Source organism: Mustelus asterias, chromosome 12 (genome assembly GCF_964213995.1).
Source record: "Mustelus asterias chromosome 12, sMusAst1.hap1.1, whole genome shotgun sequence".
Taxonomy (NCBI): Eukaryota; Metazoa; Chordata; class Chondrichthyes; order Carcharhiniformes; family Triakidae; genus Mustelus; species Mustelus asterias.
Window position 1 is genome coordinate 44,539,548 of NC_135812.1, and position 27,699 is coordinate 44,567,246.

General features: G+C 48.5%; 1 protein-coding gene across 2 annotated transcripts in view; it reads right to left on the reverse strand.

Moving 5' to 3' along the window:
• LOC144501412 (cytochrome P450 2J6-like) overlaps window positions 1-27,699 on the reverse strand; it is a 73,860-nt gene that overhangs the window by 14,264 nt on the left and 31,897 nt on the right. For both annotated transcript variants that reach the window (XM_078225138.1, XM_078225139.1), the window contains 3 exons: window positions 26,903-27,044; window positions 25,583-25,770; window positions 24,507-24,648 (listed from right to left, as the gene is read on the reverse strand). In XM_078225138.1, the coding sequence (XP_078081264.1) occupies window positions 24,507-24,648; window positions 25,583-25,770; window positions 26,903-27,044 (472 nt within the window). The remainder of the gene's footprint in view (window positions 1-24,506; window positions 24,649-25,582; window positions 25,771-26,902; window positions 27,045-27,699) is intronic.

A 27,699-nucleotide genomic window follows, 5' to 3' on the forward strand; every position in this document is an offset into this window, starting at 1 on the left:
TAGTTAGAGAGCGCAGGAGAAGAGAGTAGTTAGAGAGTGCAGGAGAAGAGAGTAGTTAGAGAGCGCAGGTGAAGAGAGTAGTTAGAGAGCGCAGGAGAAGAGAGTAGTTACAGAGCGCAGGAGAAGAGAGTAGTTAGAGAGCGCAGGAGAAGAGAGTAGTTAGAGAGCGCAGGAGAAGAGAGTAGTTAGAGAGCTCAGGAGAAGAGAGTAGTTAGAGAGCGCAGGAGAAGAGAGTAGTTAGAGAGCGCAGGAGAAGAGAGTAGTTAGAGAGCGCAGGAGAAGAGAGTAGTTAGAGAGCGCAGGAGAAGAGAGTAGTTAGAGAGCGCAGGAGAAGAGAGTAGTTAGAGAGCGCAGGAGAAGAGAGTAGTTAGAGAGCGCAGGAGAAGAAAGTAGTTAGAGAGCGCAGGAGAAGAGAGTAGTTAGAGAGCGCAGGAGAAGAGAGTAGTTAGAGAGCGCAGGAGAAGAGAGTTGTTAGAGAGCGCAGGAGGAGAGAGTAGTTAGAAAATGCAGGAGAAGAGAGTAGTTAGAGCGCGCAGGAGAAGAGAGTAGTTAGAGAATGCAGGGGAAGAGAGCAGTTAGAGAGCGCAGGAGAAGAGAGCAGTTACAGAGCACAGGAGAAGAGAGCAGTTAGAGAGCGCAGGAGAAGATAGTAGTTAGGGAGCGCAGAGGAAGAGAGTAGTTAGAGAGCGCAGAGGAAGAGTGTAGTTAGAGAGCGCAGGAGAAGAGAGTAGTTAGAGAGCGCAGGAGAAGAGAGTAGTTAGAGAGCGCAAGAGAAGAGAATAGTTAGAGAGCGAAGGAGAAGAGAGTAGTTAGAAAACGAAGGAGAAGAGAGCAGTTAGAGAGCGCAGGAGACGAGAGCAGTTATAGAGCACAGGAGAAGAGAGTAGTTAGAGTGCACAGGAGAAGAGAGTAGTTTGAGAGCGCAAGAGAAGAGAGTAGGTAGAGAGCGCAGGAGAAGATAGTAATTAGAGAGCGCAGAGGAAGAGAGTAGTTAGAGAGCGCAGGAGAAGAGAGTAGTTAGAGAGCGCAAGAGAAGCGAGTGGTTAGAGAGCGCAGGAGAAGAGAGCAGTTAGGGAGCACAGGAGAAGGGTGCAGTTAGAGCGCGCAGGAGAAGAGATTATTTAGAGTGCGTAGGACAAGAGAGTAGCTCGAGAGCACAGGAGAAGAGAGTAGCTAGAGAGTGCAGGAGAAGAGATGATTTAGAGCCCACAGGAGAAGAGAGCAGTTCGAGAGCGCAAGAGAAGAGAGTAGTTAGAGAGCGCAAGAGAAGAGAGTAGTTCGAGAGCGCAGTAGAAGAGAGTAGTTAGAGAGCACAGGAGAAGAGAGTAGTTAGAGAGCGCAGGAGAAGAGAGTAGCTAGAGAGTGCAGGAGAAGAGAGTAGCTAGAGAGTGCAGGAGAAGAGATGATTTAGAGCGCACAGGAGAAGAGAGCAGTTCGAGAGCGCAAGAGAAGAGAGTAGTTAGATAGCACAGGAGAAGAGAGTAGTTAGAGAGCGCAAGAGAAGAGAGTAGTTAGAGAGCACAGGAGAAGAGAGTAGTTAGAGAGCGCAGGAGAAGAGAGTAGTTAGAGAGCGCAGGAGAAGAGAGTAGTTAGAGAGCGCAGGAGAAGAGAGTAGTTCAAAAACGCCGGAGACGAGAGTAGTTAGAGAGCGCAGGAGAAGAGAGTAGTTAGAGAGTGCAGGAGAAGAGAGTACTTAGAGAGCGCAGGAGAAGAGAGTAGTTCAGAAACGCTGGAGAAGAGAGTAGTTAGAGAGCGCAGGAGAAGAGAGTAGTTAGAGAGCGCAGGAGAAGAGAGTAGTTAGAGAGCACAGGAGAAGAGAGTAGTTAGAGAGTGCAGGAGAAGAGAGTAGTTAGAGAGCGCAGGAGAAGAGAGTAGTTCGAAAACCCTGGAGAAGAGAGTAGTTAGAGAGCGCAGGAGAAGAGAGTAGTTAGAGAGTGCAGGAGAAGAGAGTAGTTAGAGAGCACAGGAGAAGTGAGTAGTTAGAGAGCAGAGGAGAAGAGAGTAGTTAGAGAGCGCAGGAGAAGAGAGTAGTTAGAGAGCGCAGGAGAAGAGAGTAGTTAGAGAGCGCCGGGGAAGAGAGTAGTTAGAGAGCGCAGGGGAAGAGAGTAGTTAGAGAGCGCAGGAGAAGAGAGTAGTTAGAGAGCAGAGGAGAAGAGAGTAGTTAGAGAGCGCAGGAGAATAGAGTAGTTAGAGAGCGCAGGAGAAGAGAGTAGTTCGAAAACGCAGGAGAAGAGAGTAGTTAGAGAGCGCAGGAGAAGAGAGTAGTTAGAGAGCGCAGGGGAAGAGAGTAGTTCGAGAGCGCAGGGGAAGAGAGCAGTTAGAGCGCGCAGGAGAAGATCGTAGTTAGAGAGCGCAGAGGAAGAGAGTAGTTAGAGAGCGCAGAGGAAGAGAGTTGTTAGAGAGCGCAGGAGAAGAGGGTAGTTAGATTGCACAGGAGAAGAGAGTAGTTCCAGAGCGCAGGAGAAAAGAGTAGTTAGAGAGCGCAGGAGAAGAGAGTAGTTAGAGAGCGCAGGAGAAGAGAGTAGTTAGGGAGCGCAGGAGAAGTGAGTAGTTAGGGAGCGCAGGAGAAGAGAGTAGTTAGAGAGCACAGGAGAAGAGAGTAGTTAGAGAGCGCAGGAGAAGAGAGGAGCTAGAGAGTGCAGGAGAAGAGAGTAGCTAGAGAGTGCAGGAGAAGAGATGATTTAGAGCGCACAGGAGAAGAGAGCAGTTCGAGAGCGCAAGAGAAGAGAGTAGTTAGATAGCACAGGAGAAGAGAGTAGTTAGAGAGCGCAAGAGAAGAGAGTAGTTAGAGAGCACAGGAGAAGAGAGTAGTTAGAGAGCGCAGGAGAAGAGAGTAGTTAGAGAGCGCAGGAGAAGAGAGTAGTTAGAGAGCGCAGGAGAAGAGAGTAGTTCAAAAACGCCGGAGACGAGAGAAGTTAGAGAGCGCAGGAGAAGAGAGTAGTTAGAGAGTGCAGGAGAAGAGAGTACGTAGAGAGCGCAGGAGAAGAGAGTAGTTCAGAAACGCTGGAGAAGAGAGTAGTTAGAGAGCGCAGGAGAAGAGAGTAGTTAGAGAGCGCAGGAGAAGAGAGTAGTTAGAGAGCACAGGAGAAGAGAGTAGTTAGAGAGTGCAGGAGAAGAGAGTAGTTAGAGAGCGCAGGAGAAGAGAGTAGTTCGAAAACCCTGGAGAAGAGAGTAGTTAGAGAGCGCAGGAGAAGAGAGTAGTTAGAGAGTGCAGGAGAAGAGAGTAGTTAGAGAGCGCAGGAGAAGTGAGTAGTTAGAGAGCAGAGGAGAAGAGAGTAGTTAGAGAGCGCAGGAGAAGAGAGTAGTTAGAGAGCGCAGGAGAAGAGAGTAGTTAGAGAGCGCCGGGGAAGAGAGTAGTTAGAGAGCGCAGGGGAAGAGAGTAGTTAGAGAGCGCAGGAGAAGAGAGTAGTTAGAGAGCAGAGGAGAAGAGAGTAGTTAGAGAGCGCAGGAGAATAGAGTAGTTAGAGAGCGCAGGAGAAGAGAGTAGTTCAAAAACGCAGGAGAAGAGAGTAGTTAGAGAGCGCAGGAGAAGAGAGTAGTTAGAGAGCGCAGGGGAAGAGAGTAGTTCGAGAGCGCAGGGGAAGAGAGCAGTTAGAGCGCGCAGGAGAAGATCGTAGTTAGAGAGCGCAGAGGAAGAGAGTAGTTAGAGAGCGCAGAGGAAGAGAGTTGTTAGAGAGCGCAGGAGAAGAGGGTAGTTAGATTGCACAGGAGAAGAGAGTAGTTCCAGAGCGCAGGAGAAAAGAGTAGTTAGAGAGCGCAGGAGAAGAGAGTAGTTAGAGAGCGCAGGAGAAGAGAGTAGTTAGGGAGCGCAGGAGAAGAGAGTAGTTAGGGAGCGCAGGAGAAGAGAGTAGTTAGGGAGCGCAGGAGAAGAGAGTAGTTAGAGACCGCAGGAGAAGAGAGTAGTAAGAGAGCGCAAGAGAAGAGAGTAGTAAGAGAGCGCAAGAGAAGAGAGAAGTCAGAGAGCGCAGGAGAAGAGAGTAGTCAGAGAGTGCAAGAGAAGAGAGTAGTCAGAGAGCGCAAGAGAAGAAAGTAGTTAGAGAGCGCAGGAGAAGAGAGTAGTTACAGAGCGCAGGAGAAGAGAGTAGTTACAGAGCGCAGGAGAAGAGAGTAGTTAGAGAGCGCAGGAGAGGTGAGTAGTTAGAGAGCGCAGGAGAAGTGAGTAGTTAGAGAGCGCAGGAGAAGAGAGTAGTTAGAGAGTGCAGGAGAAGAGAGTAGTTAGAGAGCGCAGGTGAAGAGAGTAGTTAGAGAGCGCAGGAGAAGAGAGTAGTTACAGAGCGCAGGAGAAGAGAGTAGTTAGAGAGCGCAGGAGAAGAGAGTAGTTAGAGAGCGCAGGAGAAGAGAGTAGTTAGAGAGCGCAGGAGAAGAGAGTAGTTAGAGAGCGCAGGAGAAGAGAGTAGTTAGAGAGCGCAGGAGAAGAGAGTAGTTAGAGAGCGCAGGAGAAGAGAGTAGTTAGAGAGCGCAGGAGAAGAGAGTAGTTAGAGAGCGCAGGAGAAGAGAGTAGTTAGAGAGCGCAGGAGAGGAGAGTAGTTAGAGAGCGCAGGAGAAGAAAGTAGTTAGAGAGCGCAGGAGAAGAGAGTAGTTAGAGAGCGCAGGAGAAGAGAGTAGTTAGAGAGCGCAGGAGGAGAGAGTAGTTAGAAAATGCAGGAGAAGAGAGTAGTTAGAGAGCGCAGGAGAAGAGAGTAGTTAGAGAATGCAGGGGAAGAGAGCAGTTAGAGAGCGCAGGAGAAGAGAGCAGTTAAAGACCACAGGAGAAGAGAGCAGTTAGAGAGCGCAGGAGAAGATCGTAGTTAGAGAGCGCAGAGGAAGAGAGTAGTTAGAGAGCGCAGAGGAAGAGTGTAGTTAGAGAGCGCAGGAGAAGAGAGTAGTTAGAGAGCGCAGGAGAAGAGAGTAGTTAGAGAGCGCAGGAGAAGATGGTAATTAGAGAGCGCAGAGGAAGAGAGTAGTTAGAGAGCGCAGGAGAAGAGAGTAGTTAGAGAGCGCAAGAGAAGAGAATAGTTAGAGAGCGAAGGAGAAGAGAGTAGTTAGAAAACGAAGGAGAAGAGAGCAGTTAGAGAGCGCAGGAGACGAGAGCAGTTATAGAGCACAGGAGAAGAGAGTAGTTAGAGTGCACAGGAGAAGAGAGTAGTTTGAGAGCGCAAGAGAAGAGAGTAGGTAGAGAGCGCAGGAGAAGATAGTAATTAGAGAGCGCAGAGGAAGAGAGTAGTTAGAGAGCGCAGGAGAAGAGAGTAGTTAGAGAGCGCAAGAGAAGGGAGTAGTTAGAGAGCGCAGGAGAAGAGAGTAGTTTGAGAGTGCAAGAGAAGAGACTAGTTAGGGAGTGCAGGAGAAGGGTGCAGTTAGAGAGCGCAGGAGAAGGGTGTAATTCGAGAGCATAGGAGAAGAGAGTAGTTAGAGAGCGCAGGAGAAGAGAGTAGTTAGAGAGCGCAGGAGAACAGAGTAGTTAGGGAGCACAGGAGTAGGGTGCAGTTAGAGCGCGCAGGAGAAGAGATTATTTAGAGTGCGTAGGACAAGAGAGTAGCTCGAGAGCACAGGAGAAGAGAGTAGCTCGAGAGTGCAGGAGAAGAGATGATTTAGAGCGCACAGGAGAAGAGAGTAGTTAGTGAGCACAGGAGAAGAGAGCAGTTCGAGAGCGCAAGAGAAGAGAGTAGTTAGAGAGCGCAAGAGAAGAGAGTAGTTCGAGAGCGCAGGAGAAGAGAGTAGTAAGAGAGCACAGTAGAAGAGAGTAGTTAGAGAGCGCAGGAGAAGAGAGTAGCTAGAGAGTGCAGGAGAAGAGATGATTTAGAGCGCACAGGAGAAGAGAGCAGTTAGAGAGCGCAAGAGAAGAGAGTAGTTAGATAGCACAGGAGAAGAGAGTAGTTAGAGAGCGCAAGAGAAGAGAGTAGTTAGCGAGCACAGGAGAAGAGAGTAGTTAGAGAGCGCAGGAGAAGAGAGTAGTTAGAGAGCGCAGGAGAAGAGAGTAGTTAGAGAGCGCAGGAGAAGAGAGTAGTTCAAAAACGCCGGAGACGAGAGTAGTTAGAGAGCGCAGGAGAAGAGAGTAGTTAGAGAGTGCAGGAGAAGAGAGTAGTTACAGAGCGCAGGAGAAGAGCGTAGTTCAATAACGCTGGAGAAGAGAGTAGTTAGACAGCGCAGGAGAAGAGAGTAGTTAGAGAGCGCAGGAGAAGAGAGTAGTTAGAGAGCGCAGGAGAAGAGAGTAGTTAGAGAGCGCAGGAGAAGAGAGTAGTTAGAGAGCGCAGGAGAAGAGAGTAGTTAGAGAGTGCAGGAGAAGAGAGTAGTTAGAGAGCGCAGGAGAAGAGAGTAGTTCGAAAACCCTGGAGAAGAGAGTAGTTAGAGAGCGTAGGAGAAGAGAGTAGTTAGAGAGCGCAGGAGAAGAGAGTAGTTAGAGAGTGCAGGAAAAGAGAGTAGTTAGAGAGTGCAGGAGAAGATAGTAGTTCAAAAACGCCGGAGACGAGAGTAGTTGGAGAGCGCAGGAGAAGAGAGTAGTTAGAGAGTGCAGGAGAAGAGAGTACTTAGAGAGCGCAGGAGAAGAGAGTAGTTCAAAAACGCTGGAGAGAAGAGTAGTTAGAGAGCGCAGGAGAAGAGAGTAGTTAGAGAGCGCAAGAGAAGAGAGTAGTTAGAGAGCGCAGGAGAAGTGAGTAGTTAGAGAGCAGAGGAGAAGAGAGTAATTAGAGAGCGCAGGAGAAGAGAGTAGTTAGAGAGCGCAGGAGAAGAGAGTAGTAAGAGAGCGCCGGGGAAGAGAGTAGTTAGAGAGCGCAGGGGAAGAGAGTAGTTCGAGAGCAGAGGAGAAGAGAGTAGTTAGAGAGCGCAGGAGAAGAGAGTAGTTCGAGAGCAGAGGAGAAGAGAGTAGTTAGAGAGCGCAGGAGAAGAGAGTAGTTAGAGAGCGCAGGAGAAGAGAGTAGTTCGGAAACGCAGGAGAAGAGAGTAGTTAGAGAGCGCAGGAGAAGAGAGTAGTTAGAGAGCTCAGGGGAAGAGAGTAGTTCGAGAGCGCAGGGGAAGAGAGCAGTTAGAGAGCGCAGGAGAAGATCGTAGTTAGAGAGCGCAGAGGAAGAGAGTAGTTAGAGAGCGCAGAGGAAGAGAGTTGTTAGAGAGCGCAGGAGAAGAGGGGAGTTAGAGTGCACAGGAGAAGAGAGTAGTTCGAGAGCGCAGGAGAAGAGAGTAGTTAGAGAGCGCAGGAGAAGAGAGTAGTTAGAGAGCGCAGGAGAAGATAGTAATTAGAGAGCTCAGAGGAAGAGAGTAGTTAGAGAGCGCAAGAGAAGAGTGTAGTTAAAGAGCGCAGGAGAAGAGAGTAGTTAGAGAGCGCAGGAGAAAATAGTAGTTAGAGAGCGCAGAGGAAGAGAGTAGTTAGAGAGCGCAGAGGAAGAGAGTAGTTAGAGAGCGCAGGGGAAGAGAGTAGTTAGAGAGCGCAGGAGAAGAGAGCAGTTATAGAGCACAGGAGAAGAGAGTAGTTGGAGTGCACAGGAGAAGAGAGTAGTTTGAGAGCGCAAGAGAAGAGAGTAGGTAGAGAGCGCAGGAGAAGATAGTAATTAGAGAGCGCAGAGGAAGAGAGTAGTTAGAGCGCGCAGGAGAAGAGAGTAGTTAGAGAGCGCAAGAGAAGGGAGTAGTTAGAGAGCGCAGGAGGAGAGAGTAGTTTGAGAGTGCAAGAGAAGAGACTAGTTAGGGAGTGCAGGAGAAGGGTGCAGTTAGAGAGCGCAGGAGAAGGGAGTAATTCGAGAGCATAGGAGAAGAGAGTAGTTAGAGAGCGCAGGAGAAGAGAGTAGTTAGAGAGCGCAGGAGAACAGAGTAGTTAGGGAGCACAGGAGTAGGGTGCAGTTAGAGCGCGCAGGAGAAGAGATTATTTAGAGTGCGTAGGACAAGAGAGTAGCTCGAGAGCACAGGAGAAGAGAGTAGCTAGAGAGTGCAGGAGAAGAGATGATTTAGAGCGCACAGGAGAAGAGAGCAGTTCGAGAGCGCATGAGAAGAGAGTAGTTAGAGAGCGCAAGAGAAGAGAGTAGTTCGAGAGCGCAGGAGAAGAGAGTAGTAAGAGAGCACAGTAGAAGAGAGTAGTTAGAGTGCGCAGGAGAAGAGAGTAGCTAGAGAGTGCAGGAGAAGAGATGATTTAGAGCGCACAGGAGAAGAGAGCAGTTAGAGAGCGCAAGAGAAGAGAGTAGTTAGATAGCACAGGAGAAGAGAGTCGTTAGAGAGCGCAAGAGAAGAGAGTAGTTAGCGAGCACAGGAGAAGAGAGTAGTTAGAGAGCGCAGGAGAAGAGAGTAGTTAGAGAGCGCAGGAGAAGAGAGTAGTAAGAGAGCGCAGGAGAAGAGATTAGTTCAAAAACGCCGGAGACGAGAGTAGTTAGAGAGCGCAGGAGAAGAGAGTAGTTAGAGAGTGCAGGAGAAGAGAGTAGTTAGAGAGCGCAGGAGAAGAGCGTAGTTCAATAACGCTGGAGAAGAGAGTAGTTAGACAGCGCAGGAGAAGAGAGTAGTTAGAGAGCGCAGGAGAAGAGAGTAGTTAGAGAGCGCAGGAGAAGAGAGTAGTTAGAGAGCGCAGGAGAAGAGAGTAGTTAGAGAGCGCAGGAGAAGAGAGTAGTTAGAGAGTGCAGGAGAAGAGAGTAGTTAGAGAGCGCAGGAGGAGAGAGTAGTTCGAAAACCCTGGAGAAGAGAGTAGTTAGAGAGCGTAGGAGAAGAGAGTGGTTAGAGAGCGCAGGAGAAGAGAGTAGTTAGAGAGTGCAGGAGAAGAGAGTAGTTAGAGAGTGCAGGAGAAGATAGTAGTTCAAAAACGCCGGAGACGAGAGTAGTTAGAGAGCGCAGGAGAAGAGAGTAGTTAGAGAGTGCAGGAGAAGAGAGTACTTAGAGAGCGCAGGAGAAGAGAGTAGTTCAAAAACGCTGGAGAAGAGAGTAGTTAGAGAGCGCAGGAGAAGAGAGTAGTTAGAGAGCGCAAGAGAAGAGAGTAGTTAGAGAGCGCAGGAGAAGTGAGTAGTTAGAGAGCAGAGGAGAAGAGAGTAGTTAGAGAGCGCAGGAGAAGAGAGTAGTTAGAGAGCGCAGGAGAAGAGAGTAGTTAGAGAGCGCAGGAGAAGAGAGTAGTTCGGAAACGCAGGAGAAGAGAGTAGTTAGAGAGCGCAGGAGAAGAGAGTAGTTAGAGAGCTCAGGGGAAGAGAGTAGTTCGAGAGCGCAGGGGAAGAGAGCAGTTAGAGAGCGCAGGAGAAGATCGTAGTTAGAGAGCGCAGAGGAAGAGAGTAGTTAGAGAGCGCAGAGGAAGAGAGTTGTTAGAGAGCGCAGGAGAAGAGGGGAGTTAGAGTGCACAGGAGAAGAGTGTAGTTCGAGAGCGCAGGAGAAGAGAGTAGTTAGAGAGCGCAGGAGAAGAGAGTAGTTAGGGAGCGCAGGAGAAAATAGTAGTTAGAGAGCGCAGAGGAAGAGAGTAGTTAGAGAGCGCAGAGGAAGAGAGTAGTTAGAGAGCGCAGGGGAAGAGAGTAGTTAGAGAGCGCAGGAGAAGAGAGTAGTTAGAGAGCGCAGGAGAAGAGAGTATTTAGAGAGCGCAGGAGAAGATAGTAATTAGAGAGCGCAGAGGAAGAGAGTAGTTAGAGAGCGCAGGAGAAGAGAGTAGTTAGAGATCGCAAGAGAAGAGAGTAGTTAGAGAGCGCAGGAGAAGAGAGTAGTAAGAGAGCGCAGGAGAAGAGAGTAGTTAGGGAGCGCAGGAGAAGAGAGTAGTTAGGGAGCGCAGGAGAAGAGAGTAGTTAGGGAGCGCAGGAGAAGAGAGTAGTTAGAGACCGCAGGAGAAGATAGTAAGAGAGCGCAAGAGAAGAGAGTAGTAAGAGAGCGCAAGAGAAGAGAGTAGTCAGAGAGCGCAGGAGAAGAGAGTAGTCAGAGAGCGCAAGAGAAGAGAGTAGTCAGAGAGCGCAAGAGAAGAATGTAGTTAGAGAGCGCAGGAGAAGAGAGTAGTTACAGAGCGCAGGAGAAGACAGTAGTTACAGAGCGCAGGAGAAGAGAGTAGTTAGAGAGCACAGTAGAAGAGAGTAGTTAGAGAGCGCAGGAGGAGAGAGTAGTTAGAAAATGCAGGAGAAGAGAGTAGTTAGAGAGCGCAGGAGAAGAGAGTAGTTAGAGAACGTAGGGGAAGAGAGCAGTTAGAGAGCGCAGGAGAAGAGAGCAGTTAAAGAGCACAGGAGAAGAGAGCAGTTAGAGAGCGCAGGAGAAGATAGTAGTTAGAGAGCGCAGAGGAAGAGAGTAGTTAGAGAGCGCAGAGGAAGAGAGTGGTTAGAGAGCGCAGGAGAAGAGAGTAGTTAGAGTGCACTGGAGAAGAGAGTAGTTAGAGAGTGCAGGAGAAGAGAGTAGTTAGAGAGCGCAGGAGAAGAGAGTAGTTAGAGAGCGCAGGAGAAGAGAGTAGTTAGAGAGCGCAGGAGAAGATGGTAATTAGAGAGCGCAGAGGAAGAGAGTAGTTAGAGAGCGCAGGAGAAGAGAGTAGTTAGAGAGCGCAAGAGAAGAGAGTAGTTAGAGAGCGCAGGAGAAGAGAGTAGTTAGAAAACGAAGGAGAAGAGAGCAGTTAGAGAGCGCAGGAGACGAGAGCAGTTAGAGAGCACAGGAGAAGAGAGCAGTTAGAGAGCGCAGGAGAAGATAGTAGTTAGAGAGCGCAGAGGAAGAGAGTTGTTAGAGAGCGCAGAGGAAGAGAGTAGTTAGAGAGCGCAGGAGAAGAGAGTAGTTAGAGTGCACAGGAGAAGAGAGTAGTTTGAGAGCGCAAGAGAAGAGAGTAGTTAGAGAGCGCAGGAGAAGAGAGTAGTTTGAGAGCGCAAGAGAAGAGAGTAGTTAGAGAGCGCAGGAGAAGATAGTAATTAGAGAGCGCAGAGGAAGAGAGTAGTTAGAGAGCGCAGGAGAAGAGAGTAGTTAGAGAGCGCAAGAGAAGAGAGTAGTTAGAGAGCGCAAGAGAAGAGAGCAGTTAGGGAGCACAGGAGAAGGGAGTAGTTAGAGAGTGCAGGAGAAGAGAGTAGTTTGAGAGTGCAAGAGAAGAGACTAGTTAGGGAGTGCAGGAGAAGGGTGCAGTTAGAGAGCGCAGGAGAAGGGAGTAATTCGAGAGCATAGGAGAAGAGAGTAGTTAGAGAGCGCAGGAGAAGAGAGTAGTTAGAGAGCACGGGAGAAGAAAGTAGTTAGGGAGCACAGAAGAAGAGAGTAGTTAGAGAGCACAGGAGAAGAGAGTAGTCAGAGAGCGCAAGAGAAGAATGTAGTTAGAGAGCGCAGGAGAAGAGAGTAGTTACAGAGCGCAGGAGAAGACAGTAGTTACAGAGCGCAGGAGAAGAGAGTAGTTAGAGAGCACAGTAGAAGAGAGTAGTTAGAGAGCGCAGGAGGAGAGAGTAGTTAGAAAATGCAGGAGAAGAGAGTAGTTAGAGAGCGCAGGAGAAGAGAGTAGTTAGAGAACGTAGGGGAAGAGAGCAGTTAGAGAGCGCAGGAGAAGAGAGCAGTTAAAGAGCACAGGAGAAGAGAGCAGTTAGAGAGCGCAGGAGAAGATAGTAGTTAGAGAGCGCAGAGGAAGAGAGTAGTTAGAGAGCGCAGAGGAAGAGAGTGGTTAGAGAGCGCAGGAGAAGAGAGTAGTTAGAGTGCACTGGAGAAGAGAGTAGTTAGAGAGTGCAGGAGAAGAGAGTAGTTAGAGAGCGCAGGAGAAGAGAGTAGTTAGAGAGCGCAGGAGAAGAGAGTAGTTAGAGAGCGCAGGAGAAGATGGTAATTAGAGAGCGCAGAGGAAGAGAGTAGTTAGAGAGCGCAGGAGAAGAGAGTAGTTAGAGAGCGCAAGAGAAGAGAGTAGTTAGAGAGCGCAGGAGAAGAGAGTAGTTAGAAAACGAAGGAGAAGAGAGCAGTTAGAGAGCGCAGGAGACGAGAGCAGTTAGAGAGCACAGGAGAAGAGAGCAGTTAGAGAGCGCAGGAGAAGATAGTAGTTAGAGAGCGCAGAGGAAGAGAGTTGTTAGAGAGCGCAGAGGAAGAGAGTAGTTAGAGAGCGCAGGAGAAGAGAGTAGTTAGAGTGCACAGGAGAAGAGAGTAGTTTGAGAGCGCAAGAGAAGAGAGTAGTTAGAGAGCGCAGGAGAAGAGAGTAGTTTGAGAGCGCAAGAGAAGAGAGTAGTTAGAGAGCGCAGGAGAAGATAGTAATTAGAGAGCGCAGAGGAAGAGAGTAGTTAGAGAGCGCAGGAGAAGAGAGTAGTTAGAGAGCGCAAGAGAAGAGAGTAGTTAGAGAGCGCAAGAGAAGAGAGCAGTTAGGGAGCACAGGAGAAGGGAGTAGTTAGAGAGTGCAGGAGAAGAGAGTAGTTTGAGAGTGCAAGAGAAGAGACTAGTTAGGGAGTGCAGGAGAAGGGTGCAGTTAGAGAGCGCAGGAGAAGGGAGTAATTCGAGAGCATAGGAGAAGAGAGTAGTTAGAGAGCGCAGGAGAAGAGAGTAGTTAGAGAGCACGGGAGAAGAAAGTAGTTAGGGAGCACAGAAGAAGAGAGTAGTTAGAGAGCACAGGAGAAGAGAGTAGTTAGAGAGCGCAGGAGAAGAGAGTAGTTAGAGAGCGCAGGAGAACAGAGTAGTTAGAGAGCGCAAGAGTAGGGTGCAGTTAGAGAGCGCAGGAGAAGAGAGTATGTAGAGAGCGTAGGACAAGAGAGTAGCTCGAGAGCACAGGAGAAGAGAGTAGCTAGAGAGTGCAGGAGAAGAGATGATTTAGAGCGCACAGGAGAAGAGAGCAGTTAGAGAGCGCAAGAGAAGAGAGTAGTTAGAGAGCGCAAGAGAAGAGAGTAGTTAGAGAGCGCAGGAGAAGAGAGTAGTAAGAGAGCACAATGGAAGAGAGTAGTTAGAGAGCGCAGGAGAAGAGAGTAGCTAGAGAGTGCAGGAGAAGAGATGATTTAGAACGCACAGGAGAAGAGACCAGTTAGAGAGCGCAAGAGAAGAGAGTAGTTAGATAGCACAGGAGAAGAGAGTAGATAGAGAGTGCAAGAGAAGAGAGTAGTTAGAGAGCACAGGAGAAGAGAGTAGTTAGAGAGCGCAGGAGAAGAGAGTAGTTAGAGAGCGCAGGAGAAGAGAGTAGTTAGAGAGCGCAGGAGAAGAGAGTAGTTCAAAAACGCCAGAGACGAGAGTAGTTAGAGAGCGCAGGAGAAGAGAGTAGTTAGAGAGTGCAGGAGAAGAGAGTACTTAGAGAGCGCAGGAGAAGAGAGTAGTTCAAAAACGCTGGAGAAGAGAGTAGTTAGAGAGCGCAGGAGAAGAGAGTAGTTAGAGAGCGCAGGAGTAGAGAGTAGTTAGAGAGCGCAGGAGAAGAGAGTAGTTAGAGAGCGCAGGAGAAGAGAGTAGTTAGAGAGTGCAGGAGAAGAGAGTAGTTAGAGAGCGCAAGAGAAGAGAGTAGTTAGAGAGCGCAGGAGAAAATAGTAGTTAGAGAGCGCAGAGGAAGAGAGTAGTTAGAGAGTGCAGAGGAAGAGAGTAGTTAGAGAGCGCAGGGGAAGAGAGTAGTTAGAGAGCGCAGGAGAAGAGAGTAGTTAGAGAGCGCAGGAGAAGAGAGTAGTTAGAGAGTGCAGGAGCAGATAGTAATTAGAGAGCGCAGAGGAAGAGAGTAGTTAGAGAGCGCAGGAGAAGAGAGTAGTTAGAGATCGCAAGAGAAGAGAGTAGTTAGAGAGCGCAGGAGAAGAGAGTAGTTAGACAGCACAGGAGAAGAGAGTAGTTAGAGAGCGCAGGAGACGAGAGCAGTTAGAGAGCACAGGAGAAGAGAGCAGTTAGAGAGCGCAGGAGAAGAGAGCAGTTAAAGAGCACAGGAGAAGAGAGCAGTTTGAGAGCGCAGGAGAAGATAGTAGTTAGAGAGCGCAGAGGAAGAGAGTAGTTAGAGAGCGCAGAGGAAGAGAGTAGTTAGAGAGCGCAGGAGAAGAGAGTAGTTAGAGTGCACTGGAGAAGAGAGTAGTCAGAGAGCGCAGGAGAAGAGAGTAGTCAGAGAGCGCAAGAGAAGAGAGTAGTCAGAGAGCGCAAGAGAAGAAAGTAGTTCGAGAGCGCAGGAGCAGAGAGCAGTTAGAGAGCGCAGGAGAAGAGAGTAGTTAGAGAGCGCAGGAGAAAATAGTAGTTAGAGAGCGCAGAGGAAGAGAGTAGTTAGAGAGCGCAGAGGAAGAGAGTAGTTAGAGAGCGCAGGGGAAGAGAGTAGTTAGAGAGTGCAGGAGAAGAGAGTAGTTAGAGAGCGCAGGAGAAGAGAGTATTTAGAGAGCGCAGGAGAAGATAGTAATTAGAGAGCGCAGAGGAAGAGAGTAGTTAGAGAGCGCAGGAGAAGAGAGTAGTTAGAGATCGCAAGAGAAGAGAGTAGTTAGAGAGCGCAGGAGAAGAGAGTAGTAAGAGAGCGCAGGAGAAGAGAGTAGTTAGGGAGCGCAGGAGAAGAGAGTAGTTAGGGAGCGCAGGAGAAGAGAGTAGTTAGGGAGCGCAGGAGAAGAGAGTAGTTAGAGACCGCAGGAGAAGATAGTAAGAGAGCGCAAGAGAAGAGAGTAGTAAGAGAGCGCAAGAGAAGAGAGTAGTCAGAGAGCGCAGGAGAAGAGAGTAGTCAGAGAGCGCAAGAGAAGAGAGTAGTCAGAGAGCGCAAGAGAAGAATGTAGTTAGAGAGCGCAGGAGAAGAGAGTAGTTACAGAGCGCAGGAGAAGAGAGTAGTTACAGAGCGCAGGAGAAGAGAGTAGTTAGAGAGCACAGTAGAAGAGAGTAGTTAGAGAGCGCAGGAGGAGAGAGTAGTTAGAAAATGCAGGAGAAGAGAGTAGTTAGAGAGCGCAGGAGAAGAGAGTAGTTAGAGAACGTAGGGGAAGAGAGCAGTTAGAGAGCGCAGGAGAAGAGAGCAGTTAAAGAGCACAGGAGAAGAGAGCAGTTAGAGAGCGCAGGAGAAGATAGTAGTTAGAGAGCGCAGAGGAAGAGATTAGTTAGAGAGCGCAGGAGAAGAGAGTAGTTAGAGAGTGCAGGAGAAGAGAGTACTTAGAGAGCGCAGGAGAAGAGAGTAGTTCAAAAACGCTGGAGAAGAGAGTAGTTAGAGAGCGCAGGAGAAGAGAGTAGTTAGAGAGCGCAAGAGAAGAGAGTAGTTAGAGAGCGCAGGAGAAGTGAGTAGTTAGAGAGCAGAGGAGAAGAGAGTAGTTAGAGAGCGCAGGAGAAGAGAGTAGTAAGAGAGCGCCGGGGAAGAGAGTAGTTAGAGAGCGCAGGGGAAGAGAGTAGTTAGAGAGCGCAGGAGAAGAGAGTAGTTCGAGAGCAGAGGAGAAGAGAGTAGTTAGAGAGCGCAGGAGAAGAGAGTAGTTAGAGAGCGCAGGAGAAGAGAGTAGTTCGGAAACGCAGGAGAAGAGATTAGTTAGAGAGCGCAGGAGAAGAGAGTAGTTAGAGAGCTCAGGGGAAGAGAGTAGTTCGAGAGCGCAGGGGAAGAGAGCAGTTAGAGAGCGCAGGAGAAGATCGTAGTTAGAGAGCACAGAGGAAGAGAGTAGTTAGAGAGCGCAGAGGAAGAGAGTTGTTAGAGAGCGCAGGAGAAGAGGGGAGTTAGAGTGCACAGGAGAAGAGTGTAGTTCGAGAGCGCAGGAGAAGAGAGTAGTTAGAGAGCGCAGGAGAAGAGAGTAGTTAGAGAGTGCAGGAGAAGATAGTAATTAGAGAGCTCAGAGGAAGAGAGTAGTTAGAGAGCGCAGGAGAAGAGAGTAGTTAGAGAGCGCAAGAGAAGAGTGTAGTTAAAGAGCGCAGGAGAAGAGAGTAGTTAGAGAGCGCAGGAGAAAATAGTAATTAGAGAGCGCAGAGGAAGAGAGTAGTGAGAGAGCGCAGGAGAAGAGAGTAGTTAGAGATCGCAAGAGAAGAGAGTAGTTAGAGAGCGCAGGAGAAGAGAGTAGTAAGAGGGCGCAGGAGAAGAGAATAGTTAGGGAGCGCAGGAGAAGAGAGTAGTTAGGGAGCGCAGGAGAAGAGAGTAGTTAGGGAGCGCAGGAGAAGAGAGTAGTTAGAGACCGCAGGAGAAGATAGTAAGAGAGCGCAAGAGAAGAGAGTTGTAAGAGAGCGCAAGAGAAGAGAGTAGTCAGAGAGCGCAGGAGAAGAGAGTAGTCAGAGAGCGCAAGAGAAGAGAGTAGTCAGAGAGCGCAAGAGAAGAATGTAGTTAGAGAGCGCAGGAGAAGAGAGTAGTTACAGAGCGCAGGAGAAGAGAGTAGTTACAGAGCGCAGGAGAAGAGAGTAGTTAGAGAGCACAGTAGAAGAGAGTAGTTAGAGAGCGCAGGAGGAGAGAGTAGTTAGAAAATGCAGGAGAAGAGAGTAGTTAGAGAGCGCAGGAGAAAATAGTAGTTAGAGAGCGCAGAGGAAGAGAGTAGTTAGAGAGTGCAGAGGAAGAGAGTAGTTAGAGAGCGCAGGGGAAGAGAGTAGTTAGAGAGCGCAGGAGAAGAGAGTAGTTAGAGAGCGCAGGAGAAGAGAGTAGTTAGAGAGTGCAGGAGCAGATAGTAATTAGAGAGCGCAGAGGAAGAAAGTAGTTAGAGAGCGCAGGAGAAGAGAGTAGTTAGAGATCGCAAGAGAAGAGAGTAGTTAGAGAGTGCAGGAGAAGAGAGTAGTTAGAGAGCGCAGGAGAAGAGAGTAGTTAGGGAGCGCAGGAGAAGAGAGTAGTTAGGGAGCGCAGGAGAAGAGAGTAGTTAGGGAGCGCAGGAGAAGAGAGTAGTTAGTGAGTGCAGGAGAAGAGAGTAGTTAGAGAGCGCAAGAGAAGAGAGTAGTCAGAGAGCGCAGGAGAAGAGAGTCGTCAGAGAGCGCAAGAGAAGAGAGTAGTCAGAGAGCGCAAGAGAAGAAAGTAGTTAGTGAGCGCAGGAGAAGAGAGTAGTTACAGAGCACAGGAGAAGAGAGTAGTTAGAGAGCACAGTAGAAGAGAGTAGTTAGAGAGCGCAGGAGAAGAGAGTAGTTAGAGAGCGCAGGAGAAGAGAGTATTTAGAGAGCGCAGGAGAAGAGAGTAGTTAGAGAGTGCAGGAGAAGAGAGTAGTTAGAGAGCGCAGGAGAAGAGAGTAGTTAGACAGCACAGGAGAAGAGAGTAGTTAGAGAGCGCAGGAGACGAGAGCAGTTAGAGAGCACAGGAGAAGAGAGCAGTTAGAGAGCGCAGGAGAAGAGAGTAGTTAGAAAACGAAGGAGAAGAGAGCAGTTAGAGAGCGCAGGAGACGAGAGCAGTTAGAGAGCACAGGAGAAGAGAGCAGTTAGAGAGCGCAGGAGAAGAGAGCAGTTAAAGAGCACAGGAGAAGAGAGCAGTTTGAGAGCGCAGGAGAAGATAGTAGTTAGAGAGCGCAGAGGAAGAGAGTAGTTAGAGAGCGCAGAGGAAGAGAGTAGTTAGAGAGCGCAGGAGAAGAGAGTAGTTAGAGTGCACTGGAGAAGAGAGTAGTCAGAGAGCGCAGGAGAAGAGAGTAGTCAGAGAGCGCAAGAGAAGAAAGTAGTTCGAGAACGCAGGAGAAGAGAGCAGTTAGAGAGCGCAGGAGAAGAGAGTAGTTACAGAGCATAGGAGAAGAGAGTAGTTACAGAGCGCAGGAGAAGAGTAGTTAGAGAGCACAGTAGAAGAGAGTAGTTAGAGAGCGCAGGAGAAGAGAGTAGTTAGAGAGCGCAGGAGAGGAGAGTAGTTAGAGAGCGCAGGAGAGGAGAGTAGTTAGAGAGCGCAGGAGAAGTGAGTAGTTAGAGAGCGCAGTAGAAGAGAGTAGTTAGAGAGTGCAGGAGAAGAGAGTAGTTAGAGAGCGCAGGAGAAGAGAGTAGTTAGAGAGCGCAGGAGAAGAGAGTAGTTACAGAGCGCAGGAGAAGAGAGTAGTTAGAGAGCGCAGGAGAAGAGAGTAATTAGAGAGCGCAGCAGAAGAGAGTAGTTAGAGAGCACAGGAGAAGAGTGTAGTTAGAGAGCGCAGGAGAAGAGAGTAGTTAGAGAGCGCAGGAGAAGAGATTAGTTAGAGAGCGCAGGAGAAGAGAGTAGTTAGAGAGCGCAGGAGTAGGGTGCTGTTAGAGAGCGTAGGAGAAGAGAGTAGTTAGAGAGCGCAGGAGAAGGGTGCAGTTAGAGAGCGCAGGAGAAGGGTGCAGTTAGAGAGCGCAGGAGAAGAGAGTAGTTAGAGAGCGCAGGAGAAGAGAGTAGTTAGAGAGCGCAGGAGAAGAGAGTAGTTAGAGAGCACAGGAGAAGAAATAGTTAGGGAGCACAGGAGAAGAGAGTAGTTAGAGAGCGCAGGAGAAGAGAGTAGTTAGAGAGCGCAGGAGAAGAGAGTAGTTAGAGAGTGCAGGAGAAGAGAGTAGTTAGAGAGCGCAGGAGACGAGAGCAGTTAGAGAGCACAGGAGAAGAGAGCAGTTAGAGAGCGCAGGAGAAGAGAGTAGTTAGAAAACGAAGGAGAAGAGAGCAGTTAGAGAGCGCAAGAGAAGAGAGCAGTTAAAGAGCACAGGAGAAGAGAGCAGTTAGAGAGCGCAGGAGAAGATAGTAGTTAGAGAGCGCAGAGGAAGAGAGTAGTTAGAGAGCGCAGAGGAAGAGAGTAGTTAGAGAGCGCAGGAGAAGAGAGTAGTTAGAGTGCACTGGAGAAGAGAGTAGTTAGAGAGCGCAGGAGAAGAGAGTAGTTAGAGAGCACAGGAGAAGAGAGTAGTTAGAGAGCGCAGGAGAAGATGGTAATTAGAGAGCGCAGAGGAAGAGAGTAGTTAGAGAGCGCAGGAGAAGAGAGTAGTTAGAGAGCGCAAGAGAAGAGAGAAGTTAGAGAGCGCAGGAGAAGAGAGTAGTTAGAAAACGAAGGAGAAGAGAGCAGTTAGAGAGCGCAGGAGACGAGAGCAGTTAGAGAGCACAGGAGAAGAGAGCAGTTAGAGAGCGCAGGAGAAGATAGTAGTTAGAGAGCGCAGAGGAAGAGAGTTGTTAGAGAGCGCAGAGGAAGAGAGTAGTTAGAGAGCGCAGGAGAAGAGAGTAGTTAGAGTGCACAGGAGAAGAGAGTAGTTTGAGAGCGCAAGAGAAGAGAGTAGTTAGAGAGCGCAGGAAAAGATAGTAATTAGAGAGCGCAGAGGAAGAGAGTAGTTAGAGAGCGCAGGAGAAGAGAGTAGTTAGAGAGCGCAAGAGAAGAGAGTAGTTAGAGAGCGCAGGAGAAGAGAGCAGTTAGGGAGCACAGGAGAAGGGAGTAGTTAGAGAGCGCAGGAGAAGAGAGTAGTTTGAGAGTGCAAGAGAAGAGACTAGTTAGGCAGTGCAGGAGAAGGGTGCAGTTAGAGAGCGCAGGAGAAGGGAGTAATTCGAGAGCATAGGAGAAGAGAGTAGTTAGAGAGCGCAGGAGAAGAGAGTAGTTAGAGAGCACGGGAGAAGAAAGTAGTTAGGGAGCACAGGAGAAGAGAGTAGTTAGAGAGCACAGGAGAAGAGAGTAGTTAGAGAGCGCAGGAGAAGAGAGTAGTTACAGAGCGCAGGAGAAGAGAGTAGTTAGAGAGCGCAGGAGAAGAGAGTAATTAGAGAGCGCAGCAGAAGAGAGTAGTTAGAGAGCACAGGAGAAGAGTGTAGTTTGAGAGCGCAGGAGAAGAGAGTAGTTAGAGAGCGCAGGAGAAGAGATTAGTTAGAGAGCGCAGGAGAAGAGAGTAGTTAGAGAGCGCAGGAGTAGGGTGCTGTTAGAGAGCGTAGGAGAAGAGAGTAGTTAGAGAGCGCAGGAGAAGGGTGCAGTTAGAGAGCGCAGGAGAAGGGTGCAGTTAGAGAGCGCAGGAGAAGAGAGTAGTTAGAGAGCGCAGGAGAAGAGAGTAGTTAGAGAGCGCAGGAGAAGAGAGTAGTTAGAGAGCACAGGAGAAGAAATAGTTAGGGAGCACAGGAGAAGAGAGTAGTTAGAGAGCGCAGGAGAAGAGAGTAGTTAGAGAGTGCAGGAGAAGAGAGTAGTTAGAGAGTGCAGGAGAAGAGAGTAGTTAGAGAGCGCAGGAGACGAGAGCAGTTAGAGAGCACAGGAGAAGAGAGCAGTTAGAGAGCGCAGGAGAAGAGAGTAGTTAGAAAACGAAGGAGAAGAGAGCAGTTAGAGAGCGCAAGAGAAGAGAGCAGTTAAAGAGCACAGGAGAAGAGAGCAGTTAGAGAGCGCAGGAGAAGATAGTAGTTAGAGAGCGCAGAGGAAGAGAGTAGTTAGAGAGCGCAGAGGAAGAGAGTAGTTAGAGAGCGCAGGAGAAGAGAGTAGTTAGAGTGCACTGGAGAAGAGAGTAGTTAGAGAGCGCAGGAGAAGAGAGTAGTTAGAGAGCACAGGAGAAGAGAGTAGTTAGAGAGCGCAGGAGAAGATGGTAATTAGAGAGCGCAGAGGAAGAGAGTAGTTAGAGAGCGCAGGAGAAGAGAGTAGTTAGAGAGCGCAAGAGAAGAGAGAAGTTAGAGAGCGCAGGAGAAGAGAGTAGTTAGAAAACGAAGGAGAAGAGAGCAGTTAGAGAGCGCAGGAGACGAGAGCAGTTAGAGAGCACAGGAGAAGAGAGCAGTTAGAGAGCGCAGGAGAAGATAGTAGTTAGAGAGCGCAGAGGAAGAGAGTTGTTAGAGAGCGCAGAGGAAGAGAGTAGTTAGAGAGCGCAGGAGAAGAGAGTAGTTAGAGTGCACAGGAGAAGAGAGTAGTTTGAGAGCGCAAGAGAAGAGAGTAGTTAGAGAGCGCAGGAGAAGATAGTAATTAGAGAGCGCAGAGGAAGAGAGTAGTTAGAGAGCGCAGGAGAAGAGAGTAGTTAGAGAGCGCAAGAGAAGAGAGTAGTTAGAGAGCGCAGGAGAAGAGAGCAGTTAGGGAGCACAGGAGAAGGGAGTAGTTAGAGAGCGCAGGAGAAGAGAGTAGTTTGAGAGTGCAAGAGAAGAGACTAGTTAGGCAGTGCAGGAGAAGGGTGCAGTTAGAGAGCGCAGGAGAAGGGAGTAATTCGAGAGCATAGGAGAAGAGAGTAGTTAGAGAGCGCAGGAGAAGAGAGTAGTTAGAGAGCACGGGAGAAGAAAGTAGTTAGGGAGCACAGGAGAAGAGAGTAGTTAGAGAGCACAGGAGAAGAGAGTAGTTAGAGAGCGCAGGAGAAGAGAGTAGTTAGAGAGCGCAGGAGAACAGAGTAGTTAGAGAGCGCAGGAGTAGGGTGCAGTTAGAGAGCGCAGGAGAAGAGAGTATTTAGAGAGCGTAGGACAAGAGAGTAGCTCGAGAGCACAGGAGAAGAGAGTAGCTAGAGAGTGCAGGAGAAGAGATGATTTAGAGCGCACAGGAGAAGAGAGCAGTTAGAGAGCGCAAGAGAAGAGAGTAGTTAGAGAGCGCAAGAGAAGAGAGTAGTTAGAGAGCGCAGGAGAAGAGAGTAGTAAGAGAGCACAGTAGAAGAGAGTAGTTAGAGAGCGCAGGAGAAGAGAGTAGCTAAAGAGTGCAGGAGAAGAGATGATTTAGAGCACACAGGAGAAGAGACCAGTTAGAGAGCGCAAGAGAAGAGAGTAGTTAGATAGCACAGGAGAAGAGAGTAGTTAGAGAGCGCAAGAGAAGAGAGTAGTTAGAGAGCACAGGAGAAGAGAGTAGTTCGAGAGCGCAGGAGAAGAGAGTAGTTAGAGAGCGCAGGAGAAGAGAGTAGTTAGAGAGCGCAGGAGAAGAGAGTAGTTAGAGAGCGCAGGAGAAGAGAGTAGTTCGAGAGTGCAGGAGAAGAGAGTAGTTAGAGAGCGCAGGAGAAGAGAGTAGTTCGAAAACCCTGGAGAAGAGAGTAGTTAGAGAGCGTAGGAGAAGAGAGTAGTTAGAGAGCGCAGGAGAAGAGAGTAGTTAGAGAGTGCAGGAGAAGAGAGTAGTTAGAGAGCGCAGGAGAAGAGAGTAGTTAGAGAGCGCAGGAGAAGAGAGTAGTTAGAGAGTGCAGGAGAAGATAGTAGTTCAAAAACGCCGGAGACGAGAGTAGTTAGAGAGTGCAGGAGAAGAGAGTACTTAGAGAGCGCTGGAGAAGAGAGTAGTTCAAAAACGCCGGAGAAGAGAGTAGTTAGAGAGCGCAGGAGAAGAGAGTAGTTAGAGAGCGCAGGAGAAGAGAGTAGTTAGAGAGCGCAGGAGAAGTGAGTAGTTAGAGAGCAGAGGAGAAGAGAGTAGTTAGAGAGCGCAGGAGAAGAGAGTAGTTAGAGAGCGCAGGAGAAGAGAGTAGTGAGAGAGCGCCGGGGAAGAGAGTAGTTAGAGAGCGCAGGGGAAGAGAGTAGTTAGAGAGCGCAGGAGAAGAGAGTAGTTCGAGAGCAGAGGAGAAGAGAGTAGTTAGAGAGCGCAGGAGAAGAGAGTAGTTAGAGATCGCAGGAGAAGAGAGTAGTTCGGAAACGCAGGAGAAGAGAATAGTTAGAGAGCGCAGGAGAAGAGAGTAGTTAGAGAGCTCAGGGGAAGAGAGTAGTTCGAGAGCGCAGGGGAAGACAGCAGTTAGAGAGCGCAGGAGAAGATCGTAGTTAGAGAGCGCAGAGGAAGAGAGTAGTTAGAGAGCGCAGGAGAACAGAGTAGTTCGAGAGCGTAGGAGAAGAGAGTAGTTAGAGAGCGCAGGAGAAGAGAGTAGTTAGAGAGCGCAGGAGAAGATAGTAACTAGAGAGCGCAGAGGAAGAGAGTAGTTAGAGAGCGCAGGAGAAGAGAGTAGTTAGAGAGCGCAAGAGAAGAGTGTAGTTAGAGAGCGCAGGAGAAGAGAGTAGTTAGAGAGCGCAGGAGAAAATAGTCGTTAGAGAGCGCAGAGGAAGAGAGTAGTTAGAGAGCGCAGAGGAAGAGAGTAGTTAGAGAGCGCAGGGGAAGAGAGTAGTTAGAGAGCGCAGGAGAAGAGAGTAGTTAGAGATCGCAAGAGAAGAGAGTAGTTAGAGAGCGCAGGAGAAGAGAGTAGTTAGAGAGCGCAGGAGAAGAGAGTAGTTAGGGAGCGCAGGAGAAGAGAGTAGTTAGAGACCGCAGGAGAAGAGAGTAGTAAGAGAGCGCAAGAGAAGAGAGTAGTAAGAGAGTGCAAGAGATGAGAGTAGTCAGAGAGCGCAGGAGAAGAGAGTAGTCAGAGAGCGCAAGAGAAGAGAGTAGTCAGAGAGCGCAAGAGAAGAAAGTAGTTAGAGAGCGCAGGAGAAGAGAGTAGTTACAGAGCGCAGGAGAAGAGAGTAGTTACAGAGCGCAGGAGAAGAGAGTAGTTAGAGAGCACAGTAGAAGAGAGTAGTTAGAGAGCGCAGGAGAAGAGAGTAGTTAGAGAGCGCAGGAGAGGAGAGTAGTTAGAGAGCGCAGGAGAAGTGAGTAGTTAGAGAGCGCAGTAGAAGAGAGTAGTTAGAGAGTGCAGGAGAAGAGAGTAGTTAGAGAGCGCAGGAGAAGAGAGTAGTTAGAGAGCGCAGGAGAAGAGAGTAGTTACAGAGTGCAGGAGAAGAGAGTAGTTAGAGAGCGCAGGAGAAGAGAGTAGTTCGAGAGCGCAGGAGTAGGGTGCTGTTAGAGAGCGCAGGAGAAGAGAGTATTTAGAGAGCGTAGGAGAAGAGAGTAGTTAGAGAGCGCAGGAGAAGGGTGCAGTTAGAGAGCGCAGGAGAAGAGAGTAGTTAGAGAGCGCAGGAGAAGAGAGTAGTTAGAGAGCGCAGGAGAAGAGAGTAGTTAGGGAGCACAGGAGAAGAAAGTAGTTAGGGAGCACAGGAGAAGAGAGTAGTTAGAGAGCGCAGGAGAAGAGAGTAGTTAGAGAGCGCAGGAGAAGAGAGTAGTTAGAGAGTGCAGGAGAAGAGAGTAGTTAGAGAGCGCAGGAGAAGAGAGTAGTTAGAGAGCGCATGAGTAGGGTGCTGTTAGAGAGCGCAGGAGAAGAGAGTATTTAGAGAGCGTAGGAGAAGAGAGTAGTTAGAGAGCGCAGGAGAAGAGAGTAGTTAGAGAGCGCAGGAGAAGGGTGCAGTTAGAGAGCGCAGGAGAAGAGAGTATTTAGACAGCAGAGGAAGAGAGTAGTTAGAGAGCGCAGGAGAAGAGAGTATTTAGGGAGCACAAGAGAAGAGAGTAGTTAGAGAGCGCAGGAGAAGAGAGTAGTTAGAGCGCGTAGGAGAAGAGAGTAGTTAGAGAGCACAGGAGAAGAGAGTAGTTAGAGAGCGCAAGAGACGAGAGTAGTTAGAGAGCACAGGAGAAGAGAGGAGTTAGAGCGCGTAGGAGAAGAGAGTAGTTAGAGAGCACAGGAGAAGAGAGTAGTTAGAGAGCGCAAGAGACGAGAGTAGTTAGAGAGCACAGGAGAAGAGAGGAGTTAGAGAGCACAAGAGAGGAGAGTAGTTAGAGAACACAGGAGAAGAGAGGAGTTAGAGGGCACATGAGAAGAGAGTAGTTAGAGAGTGCAGAAGAAGAGAGTAGTTAGAGATGGCAGGAGAGATGCCCGAAGGTGACTGTGGGGTCAAACCGATTGAACAGTAACTGGTTGCCTCGCGGTCTTTAATATTTAATGTCACTCTGGCAGCATCCCCCAGCATTGAACCTCTCTGAATCAATTTCAAACTTTTTCAGTCTTAAGCGGATGTTATCTTACTTCCTTCTACTCAACCAATATAAAATTCACTCTTTAGAAACTACTTCTTGGAGCTTTGAGAGCTGAGATCACTTTAGATTGTAATTTCTGGAATTTTCTTTGAAGACGAGAAAGCGACTAAGACCCTGAACGCTGCACAGAGATGTGGCTGGACATCCATTACTAATCCACAGTTGTATATTCCAGTATATTTAATGATTCCCCAAATCCTACATTACCTGCAGAGAATGGGATGAAGGCTTCCGGCTTCTCAAACCTCCCCTCGGCGCTGAGGAAGTGACCCGGATTAAACTGATGTGGAGTCGACCAAACTTTCTCATCAAACATGGTGGAGGTAAGATTTGGAATGACCATTGTTCCCTGAAAGGTGTTTAAATAATGAGATACATTAGCCAGGAATATATTTGTAGCCAGCTATCACAGCAATACTTGAATTCGGAGCAGGATATGGAATCTTCTGGGTTAAAGACCTTAATCCCCAGTTGGTGCTTGGCAAAAGAACCATTGCCGACATGAAGACTTGTTGCAATGCAATGAACCTGCAAGATTAGGCACTGCCTGAGAGAAGGCTGGAGGAAGATTCAATCACAGCTCTCAAAAGGTTATCATAGAATTCATAGAAACCCTACAGTACAGAAAGAGGCCATTCAGCCCATCGAGTCTGCACCGACCACAAACCCACCCAGGCCCTACCCCCATATCCCTACATATTTACCCACTAATCCCTCTAACCTGCGCATCTCAGGACACTAAGGGCAATTTTTTTTAGCATGGCCAATCAACCTAACCCGCACATCTTTGGACTGTGGGAGGAAACCGGAGCACCCGGAGGAAACCCATGCAGACATGAGGAGAATGCGCAAACTCCACACAGACAGTGACCCAAGCCTTGAATCGAACCCAGGTCCCCGGAGCTGTGAAGCAGCAGTGCCAACCACTGTGCTACCGTGCCGCCCATCACATCAGCATCTGACAAGAAAATATTTGCAAGCCTCTTAGGAAAGGCTGAGTAGTGGGACTCCGCAAGTTGCTCTTGCTTAGGATACTTTGTACTGAACGCTCTCCTGCTGTTCTATGATTCTATATCCATTGCCTCAAAGGTACCTGCTTGAGAGATGCTCAGCTCTTTAAGCCAAGCCAGAATCTCCATCTTTCCTATTATTAAGCCCTCAGTACAACCATCAAAATTTATAAGTAACAATTATAATTGGGGAGAAGTTGTGCTTTCAGAGGGGGACAGGTTTACCGGGTAGAAGAAGAAGCTACATATCCAAGATTAATTCCAGACTCGTACCTTAGGGATTGTGTACCCCATAACCTCCGTATCCCTGAATGTTTGATGAGGGAGCGAAATTGGAGCAATATTCCCTAAGCGTTGGGTTTCATGGATAACAGCATTAGTGTATGGCATTTCCTCACGGTCTTCCAGCGCTGGCTTTCTCTCTTTCCCAACTACTCTGTCAATCTCTTCATGGACTTTAGCTACAGAAACAAAAGAATAAAATATTTTGAAAATCACCTTTGAAGTGTAATGTAGAAAGTGTAAGCAACCAATGTGTGCACAGTAATATCCCACAAGTAGCATTGTGATGGGTGGTTTGAAAATCTGCTTTAGGGATATTGGTTCATGGGTAAATATTGGCCAGAAGTCTTCTCCAGATTTTCTTTGATGGAGCTATGAAATCTTTTCCATTAATCAGAAGGTGGCAGATTGGACTTGGTAAATCGAAGGTCTTTTTGATTACGAGTGCGGCAGACTGCAAGCTATGCAAAATACAGCACAGGCGTGTTATGAAGCTGGAAGACATCTCCGACGCTTACCTGCATGACAAGTTCAAACATTGGTTTCCCATGTGTCAAACTAGACAACAGTTGGACTTCTCCAATGTCATACACCCCGTCACTGCTGCAGAGGACAGAGAATTTGGCGCCCAGCCAGAGAATCCCACTGCAAGAATGGCTGGAGAATTCCAGCCAGCAAGTCAAAGCTTTGAAAGAAACTGATACAAATCCAAATACAAAAACTACCCTGAATAGAAGATACGTTATTACATAGAATTACACTGAAAATGCACTGAGACATGGGCTGATAACTAAAGCTCTGAATGAACCCACTGCCCCTGCATTATGAAGAGCACTGTAGAATATACAAGATTTATTTTGTCAGAAGGTCAAGGTTCATGATCCCCCCTCCACGCCCCCACAAGAACTTTTGACCCAGAAATACCTGGAGCTTGATTTTACGGCCTCGCTCAACCTGAGACTGGAAAATCACGACCCAGGTCAATGGACATTTCCACTGTCTGCGCCTCGCCCGCTCCGATTCTGTGGTGGGTGGGGCAGTAGAATTCTGGCATCAAACTCCAAACACCTTCCAGCATCTGTGCAGTTTATGTAGCCAATGGGAGGGCACTGCATTTATCTAGGTCTGGTGCCCCCCTCCCCTCCAAGATCGTGAAGGAACTTCGCAGAGAATGTACAATCTGCGTTTTCTACTTTGCTCTAATCCAAACGGAAGGCAGTGTGTTCTATGCCCCATAAACACCGGGTCGAGTAATGGAGTCTCTATGTCCTGAGCTTCAATTTGGACAACGAGACACACTGTCATACTTACACTGAAGATCAGGATGTAGCATCATGAAGAGCAGGGACCAGCGTAGGGTAGTGGAGGTGGTCTCTGAACCAGCAGAAAAGAGATCAATGACTACCCCTAACAAATTGGATTCCAAAAAACTTGTCCTGGGATTATCTTTCACCTAAATATGAAACACATGGATTCAAATATCAGGAAGATAATCAATTCTAATAGAATTATACGAGGAAAAAATGATTTTCCTGTCAACCAGGGTCATTGGATACTTTTTCTTTGCTGTTTGACTTGACATTTTCAGTCCCGCTGGATTGTGGACTTGAGACTGTCCGAAGGGAATGAACCTTCCCCTCCCACACATCAGGCAAGGCTAGATCTTTTAATTCAGCGGCTCCACTGCGTTTTGCTAAGGTGTGCCAAGATTCCTCTGGGCTCAATCTGATTCGAGGAGTATTGACAGGCTCCTCTGGTGGCCCAATGGGTTACCGCACTGCCTAATGTGGTGCAGAGGAATATTTCAGATTCGATCGCTGGCCGACAGGAATCGGACAGTATTTCTGCCAGCGGAATGGGGATAAATATTTCTCGTAGGGAGGAAGGAAATCTGTCAAAGTGCCTGGTGCTGATATCTGATAAATGATTCTTTAACGATGGTTAAAATAAAGCATCAACACCCATGGCTCAGTGTTACCAAAAATGGATTAGAAACACATCCAGCCAACACTGAAGCCAAAAGAGAAAATGCTGGAAAATCTCAGCAGGTCTGGCAGCATCTGTAAGGAGAGAAAAGAGCTGATATTTCGAGTCCAGATGACCCTTTG